The sequence below is a fragment of the Nyctereutes procyonoides genome, unplaced genomic scaffold, assembly GCF_905146905.1.
Source record: "Nyctereutes procyonoides isolate TBG_1078 unplaced genomic scaffold, NYPRO_anot_genome, whole genome shotgun sequence".
Lineage (NCBI taxonomy): Eukaryota > Metazoa > Chordata > Mammalia > Carnivora > Canidae > Nyctereutes > Nyctereutes procyonoides.
Window position 1 is genome coordinate 1,268,260 of NW_026575132.1, and position 16,563 is coordinate 1,284,822.

At 37.0% G+C, this 16,563-nt stretch overlaps 1 protein-coding gene across 3 annotated transcripts in view; it reads left to right on the forward strand.

Annotated features, from left to right (window-relative positions):
- NAB1 (NGFI-A binding protein 1) overlaps positions 1 to 15,333 on the forward strand; it is a 46,090-nt gene extending 30,757 nt beyond the window's left edge. For 2 of the 3 annotated variants that reach the window (XM_055345571.1, XM_055345572.1), the window contains exons 5-8: positions 6,862 to 6,951; positions 8,561 to 8,723; positions 10,658 to 10,771; positions 12,816 to 15,333. In XM_055345571.1, the coding sequence (XP_055201546.1) occupies positions 6,862 to 6,951; positions 8,561 to 8,723; positions 10,658 to 10,771; positions 12,816 to 12,904 (456 nt within the window). In that variant the 3' untranslated portion in view covers positions 12,905 to 15,333. The remainder of the gene's footprint in view (positions 1 to 6,861; positions 6,952 to 8,560; positions 8,724 to 10,657; positions 10,772 to 12,815) is intronic. The other variant, XM_055345573.1, reaches the window with a different exon arrangement.
- Positions 15,334 to 16,563: the final 1,230 nt, after the last annotated feature.

The window sequence follows — 16,563 nt, forward strand, 5'->3', positions numbered from 1 at the left end:
TAACAATATAAATTACAAAATGTATTTAAATTTAAGACATTACCATTTGACAGTGTAGGATGAAGAAAAGCACTGTTGGAAAGAGAGTAAGTCAAGAAAAATTAGTTTGACTTATTTATATTGTACCTGTGACAATATGTTTAAGACAACTTGACAGCTAGTTAAAGGAGATGAAAAACCAACACCCGAAGTCCCTGGTACTCTTGTCTTTTAAAAACATTAATTAAAAGTGGATTCAGTTGATAGCCTTTCTTTTTCATTAAGAACATAACGTGTTGTACGAACAAATCCTGTCATTACCTCCAGTGTTGTAAGTAATATCTTGGAAGAGAGGAAGAATATGTAAGAGCACCTGTCTTGGGACTGGCCACGGGAGCTGACTAAATGGGCTGTTAGTGATCAGATCTCATCTGTAGAATTTCTTCGTTCACTGAAATTGCTAAAGACTAGGCAAAGAGATGGGAGGTGACAGCATTCTTGATCCTGTGTGGGCTGGGAGTGCAAAGCAATCAGAGATAACTGGATGAAAGAAATGCAGTTTGTTAATAGAGACCAGAAAGTCAGAGAATTGGGGCTTGAAGAAGAAAGACTTAGAGGAAACATCTGCTAGCAGTTCCAGTGGGATGGGGGTGGAAGGAGGAGGCAGGGGGAGGGAAGAGGGTCAGAACATCCACCTACGCTGTTACTAAGTTTGTTGAAAGAAAGCTGGTCTAATTTGATGTAGACTCTTCCCCTCTGGATCAGAAAAACAGAAGCATTACAATCTGCTATTCATATAGAAAGTGTGAGTAAAAAAAAAAAAAAGAAAATGCACGTGTGAGGCTGAGAACATCTGGTGGAACAAACCATTTTAAAGACAGCTAAGCAGTGGCTTTAAAGTAGCTTGCTGGTATTTGGTGGCAAGGTTGGGGAGGAATGGGGGTGGAGACCAATGGGATGAGAGTAATTAGGTCATGAACAGCATCCCACCCTGTGTCTTTTATTTTCTCAGTGCTTAGAATCAGAGTCTCCCCAGTATGGGAACACTATGATTAATGGCAGTAGCCAAGAATATGACATGAAGATAAATTGCTCATAGCAATGGTACAGCTGGTTTTGGAGAAAAAAGCTTGAGACATAACAAAAGTCCTGCACCAAACATCATGTGAAAGAGACCAGTTTCTTGGGAATGTTCTCACTCTTGTTTCTAAGCCATATATTTTGGGGTACCTGAAAATGTAGCACCTTAGTCCTGTAGTTTCCCATAATGAACTATCAGAGACTGTGGAAGCAAATCAGAATGACTAATGTACTCCAGTCTCAGAGAGACCACTGATTACTTGGATATTGTCGTTTATTGCTTATTGCATGTTTTTACTTCTCTTTATTAACAAAGGAGCAGTGTCTTATTTCCCAGAATTTTTCACATGTAGAGTTTGAAGTCCTCCCCTTCCAGCTTTTCCATATTCTCATGGTTGAATAATCCAGACAATGGTGCCATCATATGTTTGTATAGCAGTGTGTACTTTGCCAAGAGTTACCATTTGCATTACTTCATTTAATCTCCACTGGGTGGATAAAGCAGATGGTTTCATCTCCATCTAAAACTTGGGAACACTGGAAATAAGGAGGTTAACTTTCCTGCCTGGTATCACACATCTAGTTCTCAACACAAGACTAGAACAGCACTGGAATATTGGAGGTTCTGGCTTGGGCACACTCCACCCAGGGCATGTTGAGAAGCCGGAACTGTATATTGTCCCCCTCACATTCATATTGGGCTTTAAGAAACGCAGATCTGGTTAGTTTCTTCCCCGAGACCTTCAGTGGCTTCTCTCTGATTTTAAGACAAAATCTACAGTTTTTATTTTTTTTTTTAAATCTACAGTTCTTAACATGGCTTTCAAGGCCTTACAGAATTTGGCCCTGCGTATCCAACTTCTCTCACCACTCCTTTCTCGGTGTATTCCCTTGTTAGCTATATTAAATATTGTCTGGCTTCCCCAGTGTGTTGTCCTGTTCTTTTTGCCTCCAGGACAACAGGCTTTTCTTTTGTTTCTTTCTCCATCTCTCTCTCTTTCTTTCTCTTTCTTTCTTTCTTTCTTTCTTCTTTCTTTCTTTCTTTCTTTCTTTCTTTCTTTCTTTCATTTATTTTAAAGATTTATTTATTTATTCATGAGAGTCACAGAGAGAGAGAGAGGCAGAGACACAGGCAGAGGCAGAAGCAGGCTCCACGCAGGGAGCCCAACGTGGGACTCGATCCCAGGACCCCAGTATCACGCCCTGAGCCAAAGGCAAAAGCTCAACCACTGAGCCACCCAGCTGTCCACCTCCAGGCTTTTCTATAAGCTTCTGTCTTTGCCTAGAGTTCTCTTCTTTCAAGTCTTAGCCTAGACATCATGCCCTCTCAGAAGACTTCCCTGACACAGTGTCCTCCACTATGTTCTGGATCTCTTTGTCCTTTTCTCTCAGGAGTCATTGAATCCCTAGCATTGAGTACAAAGTCTAGAACTTATTAGGCAAACGAGGGATTTTTGATTAATGAATAAACAAGTGTTTCCAAATTTTCATTGTTCTTTCCACTAAAACAGTTCCTACCAAAATAGTATTGCTGATTTTATTAATACCCAAGATTTCTTATACCGTGTAAGTAATCTCTAAGATGTCTATACTATGTAAATATCCCTAACGTTTATCTTATTCCCCCTGTATCATAGAGATGCAGCAAGTCACTCATAGCATGCTATTTTACTGTGATTAAATCTGGTAGCATTTTGCAGAACGGGAGATGGGTGGGGGAATGGGGTAACTGGGGGACAGGCAGTGAGGAGGCACTTGATGGGATGAGCACTGGGTGTTCTTTTTTTTTTTTTTTAATTTACTTATTTATGATAGTCACAGAGAGAGAGAGAGAGAGGCAGAGACATAGGCAGAGGGAGAAGCAGGCTCCATGCACCGGGAGCCCGATATGGGATTCGATCCCGGGTCTCCAGGATCGCGCCCTGAGCCAAAGGCAGGCGCCAAACCGCTGCGCCACCCAGGGATCCCTGGGTGTTCTGATATATGTTGGCAAATTGAATTTAAATTTTAAAAAGTAAAAAAATAAAAATCTGGTAGCATTTAAGGGGAACTTAATAAATATCAATAGCAAACATCTATGGGTTAATATCTATGTGCCAGTCGTTGTGCTAAGTGTTCTTCATGAATTTTTTTGGTTTCTTTAAACAGTTCTTTTTTTTTTTTAATTTTTAATTATTTATTTATTTATGATAGTCACACACAGAGAGAGAGAGAGAGAGGCAGAGACATAGGCAGAGGGAGAAGCAGGCTCCATGCACCGGGAGCCCGACGTGGGATTCGATCCCGGGTCTCCAGGATCGCGCCCTGGGCCAGAGGCAGGCGCCAAACCGCTGCGCCACCCAGGGATCCCTTGGTTTCTTAAAATGGTTCTAAAGTTAGCTGAGTAGACACAAAAAGATGAAATAGTCTTTCTAGTATCAAAGTAAGTAAGTAGTAGAATTGAGTTTTGAACTCATTGTAAATCTAAATCAGTTCAGCTTATGAAAATCAGAGCTGTAAAGGATGTGATGTACCTCTGTTTACGGCTGTGAATTTCATAAATGTGGTAACTCTGTGATTTTATACTTTGAGCAGAGGCTTTGAAGCCAGTGTCTGTAGCTGTAAAATGAAAGGAATCTAGGGCTGTGGTAGACATTAAATGAGATAGTATGTATAAAATACAGAAACATAGTTGGAACTGGTGGTGTGGGTAGTCACCTGGAAAGTGATAGCTTCTCTTGTTTTCCAGATCTTCTCCTAGCTTCCCTCATTGAATTTCCCTCGTTGAACAACCCCAACAGATAGGTGCTCTTAACGCAAAAGAGAGATTGCTAAAGAGAAAGTTAGATTTGTAGGTCTAAATAAGTTCTTAGAGAAAAATGGAATGACGAAACAAGTGTACTTTTGACTTGGATTTAGATTGTATCCACTTGTATAAAGTTCATTCTAGCTCAGTCAATGATTATATTCCATACATTCCTCTGAACCCAGAGTCCTTGGTTTTTGTGGGGTCCTGGAAAGGCAACTATTTTCATTACTTTAAAAATGCTGATTGTCTGTTGACCCACCATAGAGCTCTCTGAACTATCTCAAGATGTCAAATTTATTTGCCCTTGACTCTATTTCATTGCATGTCTTTGAATTTAAAAACGGCAAATTATTAAGAAATGAATTTTTTAGATGAAATCTTTGAAAACACGAGATCTACAGGGGAGAAATAAGACCCTGATGGAGAAAAACTTTTGAATCAGTATCTATTTCAAATAAGATAAGATATTTTGTTATTATTACATCTCTTTCTGCTATGTTACTATAAGAATTTTGGTTTTTTAATAATTTACTCTTTGCTACAAATAATTAGCTCATGAAACTAAGGGTGAAATATTTTGGAGATCAATGACCATTTCGGTGAGGAGTTCTTTAGTAGCTTTTAGTAAAGTTACTAAAACCATGCTATTGTGATATTTGTAGATATAAATTCACGTGGAGCAATAAATGAGAAAAAAAAAAGCTGGAAAAAAGTAGTAGGTGGATTGGCACTATATATATATATATATGTATGTATGTATACAGTGAAAATCATTTAAGTTGATGTATTGTCCAAGGGGAGAGTGCCCCCAAGTTAGTTCTGTTTAGTAGAAGTTCTGTTTCGTATGTATTGATAGACTTACTTAGCAGTGATTACATGCTAAAGGCAATGTCTCATCTGCTCCTCACAACAACCCTAACAGATAGGTGATCTTATCTGTATTTCTTTTAAAGATTTTATTAATTTGTTTGTTTATGAGAGAGAAAGAGAGAGCAAGTGCACGCACAAGTAGCAGAGAGAGGGAGAGAGCCAATGCAGGGCTCCATCCCAGGACCCTGGGATCATAACCTGAGCTGAAGGCAGATGCTTAACTGACTGAGCCACCCAAGTGTCCATCTCTATTTTTTATGTGATAGAAACTAAGGTTCTGGAAGGTGGAGTTACTCCTCCAGTGTTACATCGCGAATAAGTGATAGAATTGGAACATGGAAAGCAGATCTTTCTTCCTTTTTTTTTTTTAAGATTTATTTATTTTAGAAAGGGTGTATGTGTGAGCAAAGGGGTACAGGGTGAACAGGGGGAGGGAGGGAGAGAATCCTGAAGCAGATTCCCCACTGAGCAGGGAGCCTGACATGGGGCCTCATCCCAGGACCTTGAGCTTGTGACCTGAGCTGAAATCAGGAGTCAGCTTCTTAACCAACTGTGCCAACCCAGGCGCCGTGAGTGCAGGTCATTCTGATTCAGTCCCCATTGCCTGTCAATGAAATGCTGAAGGAGAAATGACACATCAGCAGAATTCTTTAGAAATTCAGGTTGGGATTCTTGGGTAGCGCTTTGAAGAAAATTTTCATTGGTTCTTTATCCCATTATATAAAACAGAATAAATTTCTGATGGGTGGTTAGAGAGTTAAATTTAAAAAACAAAGCAAACAATGAAATAAAGCTTTAGAAAAATTAGAGGGGAGGATCCCTGGGTGGCTCAGCAGTTTGGCACCTGCCTTTGGCCCAGGGCGTGATCCTGGAGTCCCGGGATCGAGTCCCATGTCGGGCTCCCTGCATGGAGCCTGCTTCTCCCTCTGCCTGTGTCTCTGCCTCTCTTTCTCTCTCTCTATGTCTATCATTCATAAATAAATAAATAAATTAATTAATTAATTAATTAATCTTTAAAAAAATTAGAGGGTAGGTTTGAGTATCAAATCTCTAAAGCAGGATACCTTTTTGAAGCTTATAATGATAGAAGAATTTATAAAATATATATAACTACAGTATATAAAAATTTTTTTTTAATTTTTATTTATTTATGATAGTCACAGAGAGAGAGAGAGAGGCAGAGACATAGGCAGAGGGAGAAGCAGGCTCCATGCACCAGGAGCCCGATGTGGGATTCGATCCCGGGTCTCCAGGATCGCGCCCTGGGCCAGAGGCAGGCGCCAAACCGCTGCGCCACCCAGGGATCCCCAGTATATAAAATTTTTAAAAATTTTGAATCTCATTACAAAAATATGAATTGGCAAAAATGAAGAAAACAACACCACCCAGTCCTGGCAAGAAAAACTTAGGGTTTGATTAACTAGTAAAGGCCCTTGGGGGAAGTAGTGAATGAAAAATGTTCATAAAAATGTTCATCCCTCTGCAGTAATTGAACTTCTAGGAATCGACTGTATTGGGTAATCTAAGCTATGGAAAATACTATTTCTATGAAAATATTTTTGGAGTGTTTTTCAATCTAAGAATAAGAAAAAGAATCTAAACATCTGATTGAATATAGTGGTTATTACTAATTGAACCACTAGGTGAAATGCTATATGAAATGTTATATAACCATTATTATTCACAAATGCTTGTGAAGTCTGTATTCCAGTGATGTATAAGTCTTACTATCTTTCTCATTTGTATTATTGTGAGGTTACAGCTGTAGAAATAGGGTAATTGTAGATAAAAGACTGAAAAGAAGTATTGTACATTAAAATCTTAATCATGAAAAAAAATCAATCATGATTACTCGGGTAGTAGGATTAACGTGGTTTTCTTTGCCGTTTTCTGAGTTGTTGATATTTTTTTTTAATTTATTTATTTATGATAGTCACAGAGAGAGAGAGAGGCAGAGACACAGGCAGAGGGAGAAGCAGGCTCCATGCACCGGAAGCCCGATGTGGGATTCGATCCCTGGTCTCCAGGATCGCGCCCTGGGCCAAAGGCAGGCGCCAAACCGCTGTGCCACCCAGGGATCCCCGAGTTGTTGATATTTTATTTACAAACTCTAAGTAAAAAAGGACTTATTCTTTGACCCATAGGATGGATTTCCAGATTTCCAGGACTCTATGCAAACACTCTTCCAGCAAGCTAAAGCTAAGAGTGAAGAACTCGCTGCTCTTGGTTCACAGGTAATGTAAACCACCAGTTAACATTCCATATTATTTATCTGTAGATTGAAAAATAAATGACTGCTTCAGCTAGAGTCCATTTTAAGCATCCAAGGACTGGATTTGTGTTGTTTTTGAAATGTCATTTGATCCACAGCTGTATCAACAAGATAGCAATAATAACGGAATGAGTAAAATCTGATACAGTGTTACTTATTCTTTGTAGTTTTATAGGAAGAAAGACAGATTCTCTACTTAAGAAAACTTAAAAGAAGCAATTTGCTACCAGGAAAATAGCTATGTTGACTATGGCTGTGTGTAATACAACTCTGGATACAGTAGTACTAGTTCTCAATAAAAACATTAATCATCAACATTGTAGCTATGGCTAAATCATTTTGATTCATGTATGAGAAAAAATAGTTACGTTTAATAGGTAGCTTCAGGCGCTTTCGCTATTATTTAATTGTCCTGTGCTGAAATTAACATTTAAAAAAGTCATTTCTGCAAATGCCACCTTTTAGAAAGCACCATAGGTTTTATGCCTGTGGATCTTCTGGCTAGTGATTGCTCTTGGCCAACTCAGTAGTGCCAAGTTTTGTTTCTTCTTCTGAAGACAATGAAAAACACATTTCCTCCTTGGAAATCTTGCTGAAATTTTATCAATTAATTAGTAATAAGTTCAAATGAAGTTACAAGCTCCTTTTGATCTGGTTTATGTGCATTCAGAAAAATAGTATAAGATTTTATCCTCTTCTGTGAATTAATACTTTTCATTTATTGTTTTTTTTTCTATTGTGAATCGAGATTTTTTTGTAACTAATTTTATATAGCTACTTCCCTATACTATTCTTTTATGTAGCATGGCAGTGATTCATATCTGCATTTTGACTATTAACGTCCTTGGCAAAATAACACAAATGCACTGCTTTGAACATCATATAAAAGTAATTTAAAACAATACATAAAGAAAGAACTTATAAAATACATGCAAAGATGAATTTCTATTTACTTGTGTATTTTAAGCGTGTCTTTTTATGATTGGTTGGGAAATACTGCAGTTTCATTCCATGATGAAGGGGAAGAGTCTTGTTGGCACTGGTGTTTTTCCTGCATAATTTGCATTGTTTAATTTTGGTGGGAGGTGTGTTTGTCTTGTTCTTCTAGACAGCCATTTTACACCTTTCCTCCCCCAACATACTGTCATCATATCAGAGTAGATATAGTGCCAAATCCTAAAATAAAAATGCCAAGATCTCACCCTGTGTGTTAGAAGCAGTTTATAGCAGATGTTGCTGTTGCTCTGAGGTTCCTTTTTAAAAAAATATTTTAAAGGACTCCGTACTTGGGGAAACAAAGCTAAGGTTATTTTGCCTTTGAGCTGAAATGGAATTCTCTTTAAAGGATGTGCAGGAAGATTTTTTTTCTTTTGCACAGACTCCAACATTTTATGTTTTAACATGATAGAGACATCTAAGCGTATTTATGGAACGTGTATACCACATGAAGTGTGAACTAATTTAATGAATACTAAATATATTTGCCTGGAGTCTGAAATAGGCATCTTTAAACCATTAAAAAAAATGTAGAATGTTTTAGTTACTGATTTTATTTTTGCTTTACTTACTAGCAGCCTGAAAAGGTGATGGCAAAGCAGATGGAGTTCCTTTGCACCCCAGCTGGCTATGAGAGACTGCAGCATGCTGAGAGAAGACTCTCTGCAGGACTTTACAGGCAAACCTCAGAAGAGCACAGCCCTAATGGCGTGACTTCTGATAATTCTGATGGACAAGGTATATCTTAGAGTGACCTACATTTTGAGAGCCAGTTACTATGTGCACTTTAAAGAGAAACAAAAGTTAGCTTATTTTTAAATACTGATATTTTATAGATTGTTATACATTCTTTATAAAAATTAGTTTTTAAATTGTCTTTTTCAAAAGAAAAATTTGATCCTGCAGATTTAATTAGCAGAGTTTGGTTTATATGTTTGTGTTTTACCTCATCCCTAAATTAGCTGACATACACAGTTGACACTTATTTTGTAAAGGGTGAGTGGGAATGGGACGTGTAAACAGTGTAGATCCTTCTCCCCAAAGAAACTGATTCCATGGGAGACATTTATCATTTTTTAAAAGATCACAATTTCATATTTTATTAGACTTCACAAACAAATTTTTCTATGATGTTTATAATATTTGATTCCTAAGAGAGTACAGTAAGTACTTCTAAAGTACTATGATAAGAATACAGAGATTTGTAGAGATATTATAAGAATGGAAGAGAGAAGAAATTTTATGTGCTTTCAGGCTTTAGACTGGCCTACATTCCCTATGAAAATATTTTATGTGGGACATTGGAAATTGTTCTCTTGAATTCTTAAGTTTAGAAAGCTATGATTGATGAATATTTTCATCATTTAAAAAAACTATTTTCTTTCTTTTTTTTTTTGTTTTTGTATTCACACATGAAGAAAATCTCAAATCATCATCATTTACTCCTAGTATCTCTTGTGTGCCAGGTGCTCTTCTAGGCACCAAAGATACATCAGTGGCTTGGAGCTTACACCCTAATGGAGGAAAATGTACAATATATAATATAGAAGTATATCCTCTAGTTCCAAGTAATGATACGTGTTTGAAAAAAAAATAATGTTGTTGTTTTACATATTATTATTATTATTATTTTAAGATTTTATTTATTTATTCATGAGACACACAGAGAGAGCCAGAGACACAGGCAGAGGGAGAAGCAGGCTCCATGTGGGGAGCCCAGCCCGATGTGGGACTCAATCCCAGGACTCCAGGATCATGCCCTGGGCCGAGGGCAGATATTCAACCGCTGAGCCACCCAGGCATCCCGATGTTTTACATATTATTGTTATACTTTTCTAGAGAGTGGCTGCCATTGTCAAAAAAAAAAAAAAGATTTCTCTCTAAGTGAGAACACCATCTTAACAAGCATTTTCTAAGTGTTGGATAAAATATGTCAGCAGATCAGAGTGCTGGAGGAGAAGAGCATTCTTCCTTTTTAAAAATATTACAGAAACTGTTTAGTTGAGCTCTTGTTTAACTTCTCTAGTCATCCTTGACGGTTATGACTTAAAAGAGTTAAGAAGCAAAACCAAAATTAAAGATTGGATGACTTTAATTTGTGAAACCAGGATAATGCAGTTTGGGGTGGCAGTCAGCTGAGTATGTAGATTTAGGTTCATGAGAGAGATGATTTGGCGTGTAAAACATTTTTACCATATCTGTGCTAATTCTGTTTTAATGGATTTGCTATAGGTTTTGTTCTTGCTGTTTAGGAATAGGCAATTGTTTGAAGCCATCTCTGTCTTTGATATTTGTTATTATGTGGTTAATGATATGTCTTGGTAAAATGATTGCACTGGTAAGAGAATGCCTTACAGAGGGGATGAGGATGTTACCATATGCCAGAATTGGAGTACTTACTGGAAAAATCTGTCTTTAGTTTACGTATCCCTCTTAAAAAAATGTCCTGATAGAATTGTAAAACCTTGGAACTAGCATGAATTGCCATTTTCCTTCTCAATTATTATTTAAAATATTCCTCTAGCTATTATTTAAATTCTTCGGTACCTGTTGCCTTTCCTTACTTCTTCCCTAAGGAGTGTTTAGGAAATTTGTGAAAACATGTTTTTAAGAAAAACCAATAGTGTGTTTTTAATATTATTCATATTCGGTTTTTTCTTCCTTTTCATTAGGAGAAAGACCTTTGAATCTCCGAATGCCTAATTTACAGAACAGACAACCGCATCATTTTGTGGTGGATGGAGAGCTGAGTAGACTTTACTCCAGTGAGGCAAAGTCCCAGTCAGGTAAGAATATGGGATGTGATGAGAGACAGTAACACTTGAATAAAACATCTTTAAATTCTACTTTCCAATCTTCCACATCTCCACCACCCCCCTGTGCCCCCTCCCCCCAGTCAAAAAAAAGTCATTACAATGCTACTAGTCAGTTTTTCTCCCCTTGGAAATAAGATTGCCCTAATAATAGCCAGTCTTTTTTAGAACATAGTATTCCAAAGATTTGACAGGGGAAAACTCATAAAGGTTGATACAGTTTTGATTATCTATTACACAAATGGTGACTTTTATACAGATTTCTAAAAATTTATTTATTTATTTATTTATTTATTTATTTATTCATTCATTCATTCATTCATTCATTCATTCATTCATTCATTCATTCATGAGAGACAGAGAGAGAGGTGGAGGCACAGACAGAGGGAGAAGCAGGCTCCTTGCCAGGAGCCCGACGTGGGACTCGATCCTGGGTCTCCAGGTTCACGGCCTGGGCTGAAGGCGGCGCTAAACCACTGAGCCACCCGGGCTGCCCTTATACAGAATTAATTAATTAATTTATTTATTTATTTTTTTATTTTTATTTTTTTATTTAATTTCAGAATTTTAAACCAAATAATCCATGGCTGATTTGAGTTATGCTGTTGCCTTTTTCCAGCCTTTCATACTGTGAAAATGATGGATTATGTGTTTGCTCTCCCACTAAGAAACCTTATATACCAAAATCTAAACTTTTCTTGCAGATGCATGTTGGGGATGATATTTATATTACAGAAGTAAACTGAACTCCATAAAAGGATAAGCTCTTCTTTATTATAGTTAGATGTCTGCCTATTTTTCCCCAAGAGAAAGTGAGTTAGACACTAAGTAGTAGAAACCACCATTTGAAAGTATCTAGTATCATTCCGTCTTTGAGTTAAAGTGAGTAACTTTAGGAGTCACTTGAAGTCTGTTGCTTCATCTGTAAAACAGACATAATTTCTCCTGCATAGAGTAGTTATAAGCATTGAACAGGGTAGCATATATGAATTGCCTGGCTGATAGGAATTCAGTAAATTGTAGCTACTTTTTTTATACTCTTGCTAAATTTAAAATCCATTTTTGCATAGAGTGAGTAAATTCATAAATTGAACTGATTTCAGATAAGGCTTTAGTTTTGGTTACACTTCTAGAATCCTTTTCAAAGTGTGTTTTGTGTATAGGTATCTGTCTTCCAGTATTTCACATAGAAACTACATTTTGTTGTCATTCTGTAGTGTTTTCGTGAGGTTGAGATAACTATATACACATAACTCCAAGGAATGATTCCTTATGAAAGTAGTCTTATCCCTGTTTCTCCCACCCTAATGTATCATGGATAGAACTTTTAAACACAGTTCCATATTTAAATATGGAAGATGTTTTTTTTTATTTTTTTAAGATTTTATTTATTTATTCATAAAAGACAGAGAAGCAGAGACAGAGGCAGAGGGAGAAGCAGGCTCCCTTCAGGGAGCCTGATGGGGTACTTGATCCCAGGACTCCAGGATCATGCCCTGTGCTCAACCACTGAGCCACCCAGGTGTCCCAGAAGATGTTTTCTGTCTCATTTTTTCATTGATAGTAATTAAATATTTTAGCTAGTAACTTTGTTGTATATGCATGACCAGTTTTAGTTTACATGGTTTTTTATCATGTTGAACTAAGCATTAAATAAAAATATGGTCTATGTGCTAAGTGGTTTTTTGTGTCTTTCAGAATTTGACTCTCATGCCACCTTATATAGGTACTATCCCCCATTTTATAGATGAAGAAAGATACTAAGGCCTAGAGAGGTGTGTAAGTTGTCTAGAGATGTATATAGGTACTAATTGGCAAAGATGGAATTTAAATCCAGAATCCAAGCTCTTAACTGCAGCTCTATAAACATAAAATTTTTGTATGGAATCGCAGAATTATGAATAGTTGATACTGTTTGCTATGGAGTTTAGGGGTTTGTTTCATAAGCTGGAATTTGTTTTTTTGTGATCCATTGATTTAAAGTATCTGCACTCTTTGTGTTTCCATTTTTATGCAGAGAGTCTTGGGATTTTAAAAGACTACCCTCACTCAGCTTTTACTTTAGAAAAAAAAGTCATCAAAACAGAGCCTGAAGATTCAAGATAGCTGTGATTCTCCCACTATTCTCTGGAAACGGCATTCGATTTAAGGATAATGCTCCATCATAGACATAAGCCTTAATAACCAACGTTGCCTCATTCAGCTCAAACAGATTCATAGCCAAAGCATAAGGACTGATACGGTAGTCTGCGGAAACCAGGAAGACAAAACAACAGCCACAAAAGAGAAAATTGAGAGAATGTTGCAGTCTGTAACAGAAATATTGATCCATTCACATTCCTGTGTAAGTCGTTTTATGTAGAAAAGCTTACAAATTAATATTGTAAGCATTCATTATTTAAGAATGTACAATGTATTTGTCTAATTTATAGAAGTAAAATCTAGATGTGGAGGCCTTTTGGTCCAATAAAGGTGGAAACAGTTTATTTTACTTGAAATTTCACTGTCTACTTTTAAGTGTGTTTAGCATAAATATTATTATATGTTAGTTTAGAATCTTTGCAGTCATAAAGAAAGTTTAAGTGATGTAGTTATTGGCAGGGTTGCAGTGACTTTGGAAAAATGGAAAGCAAATGCTCAATTTAAACCAAGGAAAATATATTGTGGATTTAATATTTGATAAAACTGATTTTGTTTAACGGGAAATGTGTCATTTTTAGTCGTAAAATGTCACTTTTGCTGGCTTAGTCAGGCACATTTATGCAATTAATAAATACTAAAGTAAAGTTAAAAAGATGAGCAATAGAGTAGAAATCTCTTTTACTTAGTTGACTCAGAATGCTTATATCATTATATCATAAAAATAGGAAGCTACTACTTGGACAGAGAACTTGAAACAACTGAACTGATGTGCAAAAGCCGTGACTTAAATATTGCTATTTAAGACGGTGTTGAATGGATTAAGACATATGTAAGTTAACCCCAAATGTGAAAAGGATGGTGACTGTTAAAAAGGCTCTAATAATATAATAGAGTGAGAACCATTTTATAGGTTGAAATTCTTCTTTATGTCCTGGATGGAGTCAGAGAAAGTCGGGGCTCGCCCAGACCATACAGGTGTGGACAATCACTACCCCACATTTGCAGGCATAATTCTGAGGAGGTTTAGTTGACACCTGGATTCGTTATTTATTTCACAGCCTTGTATGCCTTTCATATATGTGTATGCAGTTTTTTCTTAAGATCCATTTTAGCTTGAAAGTATGTTTTCATCCCTTCCCCCTATTTAATTAATAGGCTGTGTGCATATTTGGGGGTGTGTGTGTGACTAAATGTTAATAATGTCCTTGCATACTTATGAGAATTACACATTGGAATCCATGGTTTAAAAAAAAAATACTATTTCTGCCAATTTACATTTTTTCTTTTGGTTTAAGAGAAGATATTTGACAGCTTACCTACTTCCTCCAGATTCATCTAAACCCAGGTATTGCTGAGAACAGCATACTGAACTGGAATATGTGGTTTTTTGGTTTTTAGTTATGCTCTAGGTCATAACTGCATAAAAAAAAATTAAGTCATAATCTGTTATACTAAAATTCATCAGCCACATGTTAGATGAAATGTCTGGACTGTAGTCTCTGATCACTGTCACATATATAATTGCTTTTTCATTTTGATTTGTAGACTAGCTTTACGATAGAAACACCAGTAAACAACTTTTATACTATTGAAAGGCTCTTTTTCCTACCTAAATGTTTTAATTGTACCATAGTGTTTTGCCCCCTGAAGAAGCTTTTTATGGACCTTGCAACTTTGTTGCTAGCTTGAGGTTGATTATTGTGGTTGTATTGTTCACTGTGTGTAGAAATAGTATGAGTACAATTTAAATAGATTGTTCAGTTTTTAATATTAGCCATAGAACTGGTTAGTATCTCAGTAGTTTCATGAAACGTTTCCTGTATTCTAATCTATTTTGAGAAATTTTGTGGGTTTTTTTTTAATTGTGTCTTACAGTTCAAGTTTGTAGATTTTAATAAGCAACAATTTTTAAAGATGCGGTAATCTTCCAGTTAATATTTATCTGTCTTTCATGGACCCACACACTGCATCTGCATCTTTAAATCCATAAATAAGTTTCCTTAAGTATCATACTTTCCTGGTCTTTCAAGCGTAATGATAAGGGGGAAGCACAAGAAAAATTTCAGTAGAATACAGTTTTTATTTTGTAAACACTAATGTATTAAATTTGCTATACATTGAAGCAAATAATATATATTTTTATTTGAATTGTATATATGAATTGGATGTTATAACTAGTTGATTTTTTTCATTGTGTTGGAGGTATTTTCACTGAACAAGGTCAATTGGTTACCTCAGTATTACAGCCAATATAGTCCAAGGGACCATATCTCCCCAAGTCTGTGTTGTACTTTACTATGTGAAGTCTGCGTTTCTGTGACTCTTAAATCTGTTGGTGAGGTGGGACGAGTGCACTTGCTTCCTGTGGCAATAAAGATTTTCTGTGCCTCACACATTTATGTGTATAGAACTTTCTGCAAAGCACTTTTCACAGTAAGTAATACTGCCCCCCCCCTGCCCCGCCTCCCCTCAATGGTTATTAGGGCTAGGGTTAGGTGTAAGGGGCCAGGCCCAGGACTTATGTCCAGGATGAAGCATTATTATCAACTACCTTCATTTCTAGGAAGTTATTTGGCAAACAGGTACTCTGTTGACTCTGGCCTTGTTGGGGGATATGGTTTGGTTTGGTTTGTGTCATTCTCACATGAGAGAGGTTCACAAAGACATTGTAAAAGTGACCCACCATATCTAACCAACTAAATTAATAAAAGGAGGGACGTTAGGATTTAACATTTATCATATATTTTGAAAGTGTTAATGTGATTTGGCCTCAGTATTACCACTAATGATAAGATACTGAGCTCACCTAGGACAGAGATTAGCAGAAGCTTTGCAATGAAGGTGGTTTTGTTTTGTTTTGTTTTGTTTTGAGAGAGTGAAGTCGAGAGAGAGAGAGAGAGAGAGAGAGAGAGAGAGAGAGAGAGAGAGAACGCTGGGGAGAGGTGAGGGAGGGGCAGAGGGAGAGAATTTCAAGCAGGCCTCACCCCCAGTGTGGAGTCTGATGAGAGTTCAGGCTTGGCCTCACCACCTGAGATCACAACTCGAGCTGAAATCAACAGTTGAATGCTTTAACCCACCAAGCCACCCAAGCACCCCTGCAGTGAAGTTAATCGATGAGTTTAGTAGATGAACTGAGGGCTTCACTGGTCCCTACACTGTGCTAGACAGTGGGATGCAGGCGGGGACCACAGAGGAAGCAAGGCATGATCCTTGTCCCTTGTGAATCCCATACCTAGTTGAATGGGAACTAATACCACTCAGATAAAATGCAGATCCCAATGTGTTACAGAGTTGGAATAAATAAGGAGCTGACATGTAAGTGTATCCTGTGTGTTTAGTAGGTATTTTACAGGTGAAAGAAAACATTCTGTGATTGAGATGCAGAAGAGATCAGCCAGGTCTAGGATAGTTCACAGAAAGGGGTGAGATGTGCTCGAAAGCCATTGTAGTGTGAATGTTTTTTAGACTTTGAGACTACATAGACAAAAAAAAAAAAAAGTTGTTTTTGATGCTGAATGCCAGTTAGATCTGCTTAGATCAGGATAAGAATTATTTTTTGACAGTCCCATTGAACCTACAAAAAGCAGGGGGGACGTGTGCTTTTTCTTGCCCTTAATAAGTAA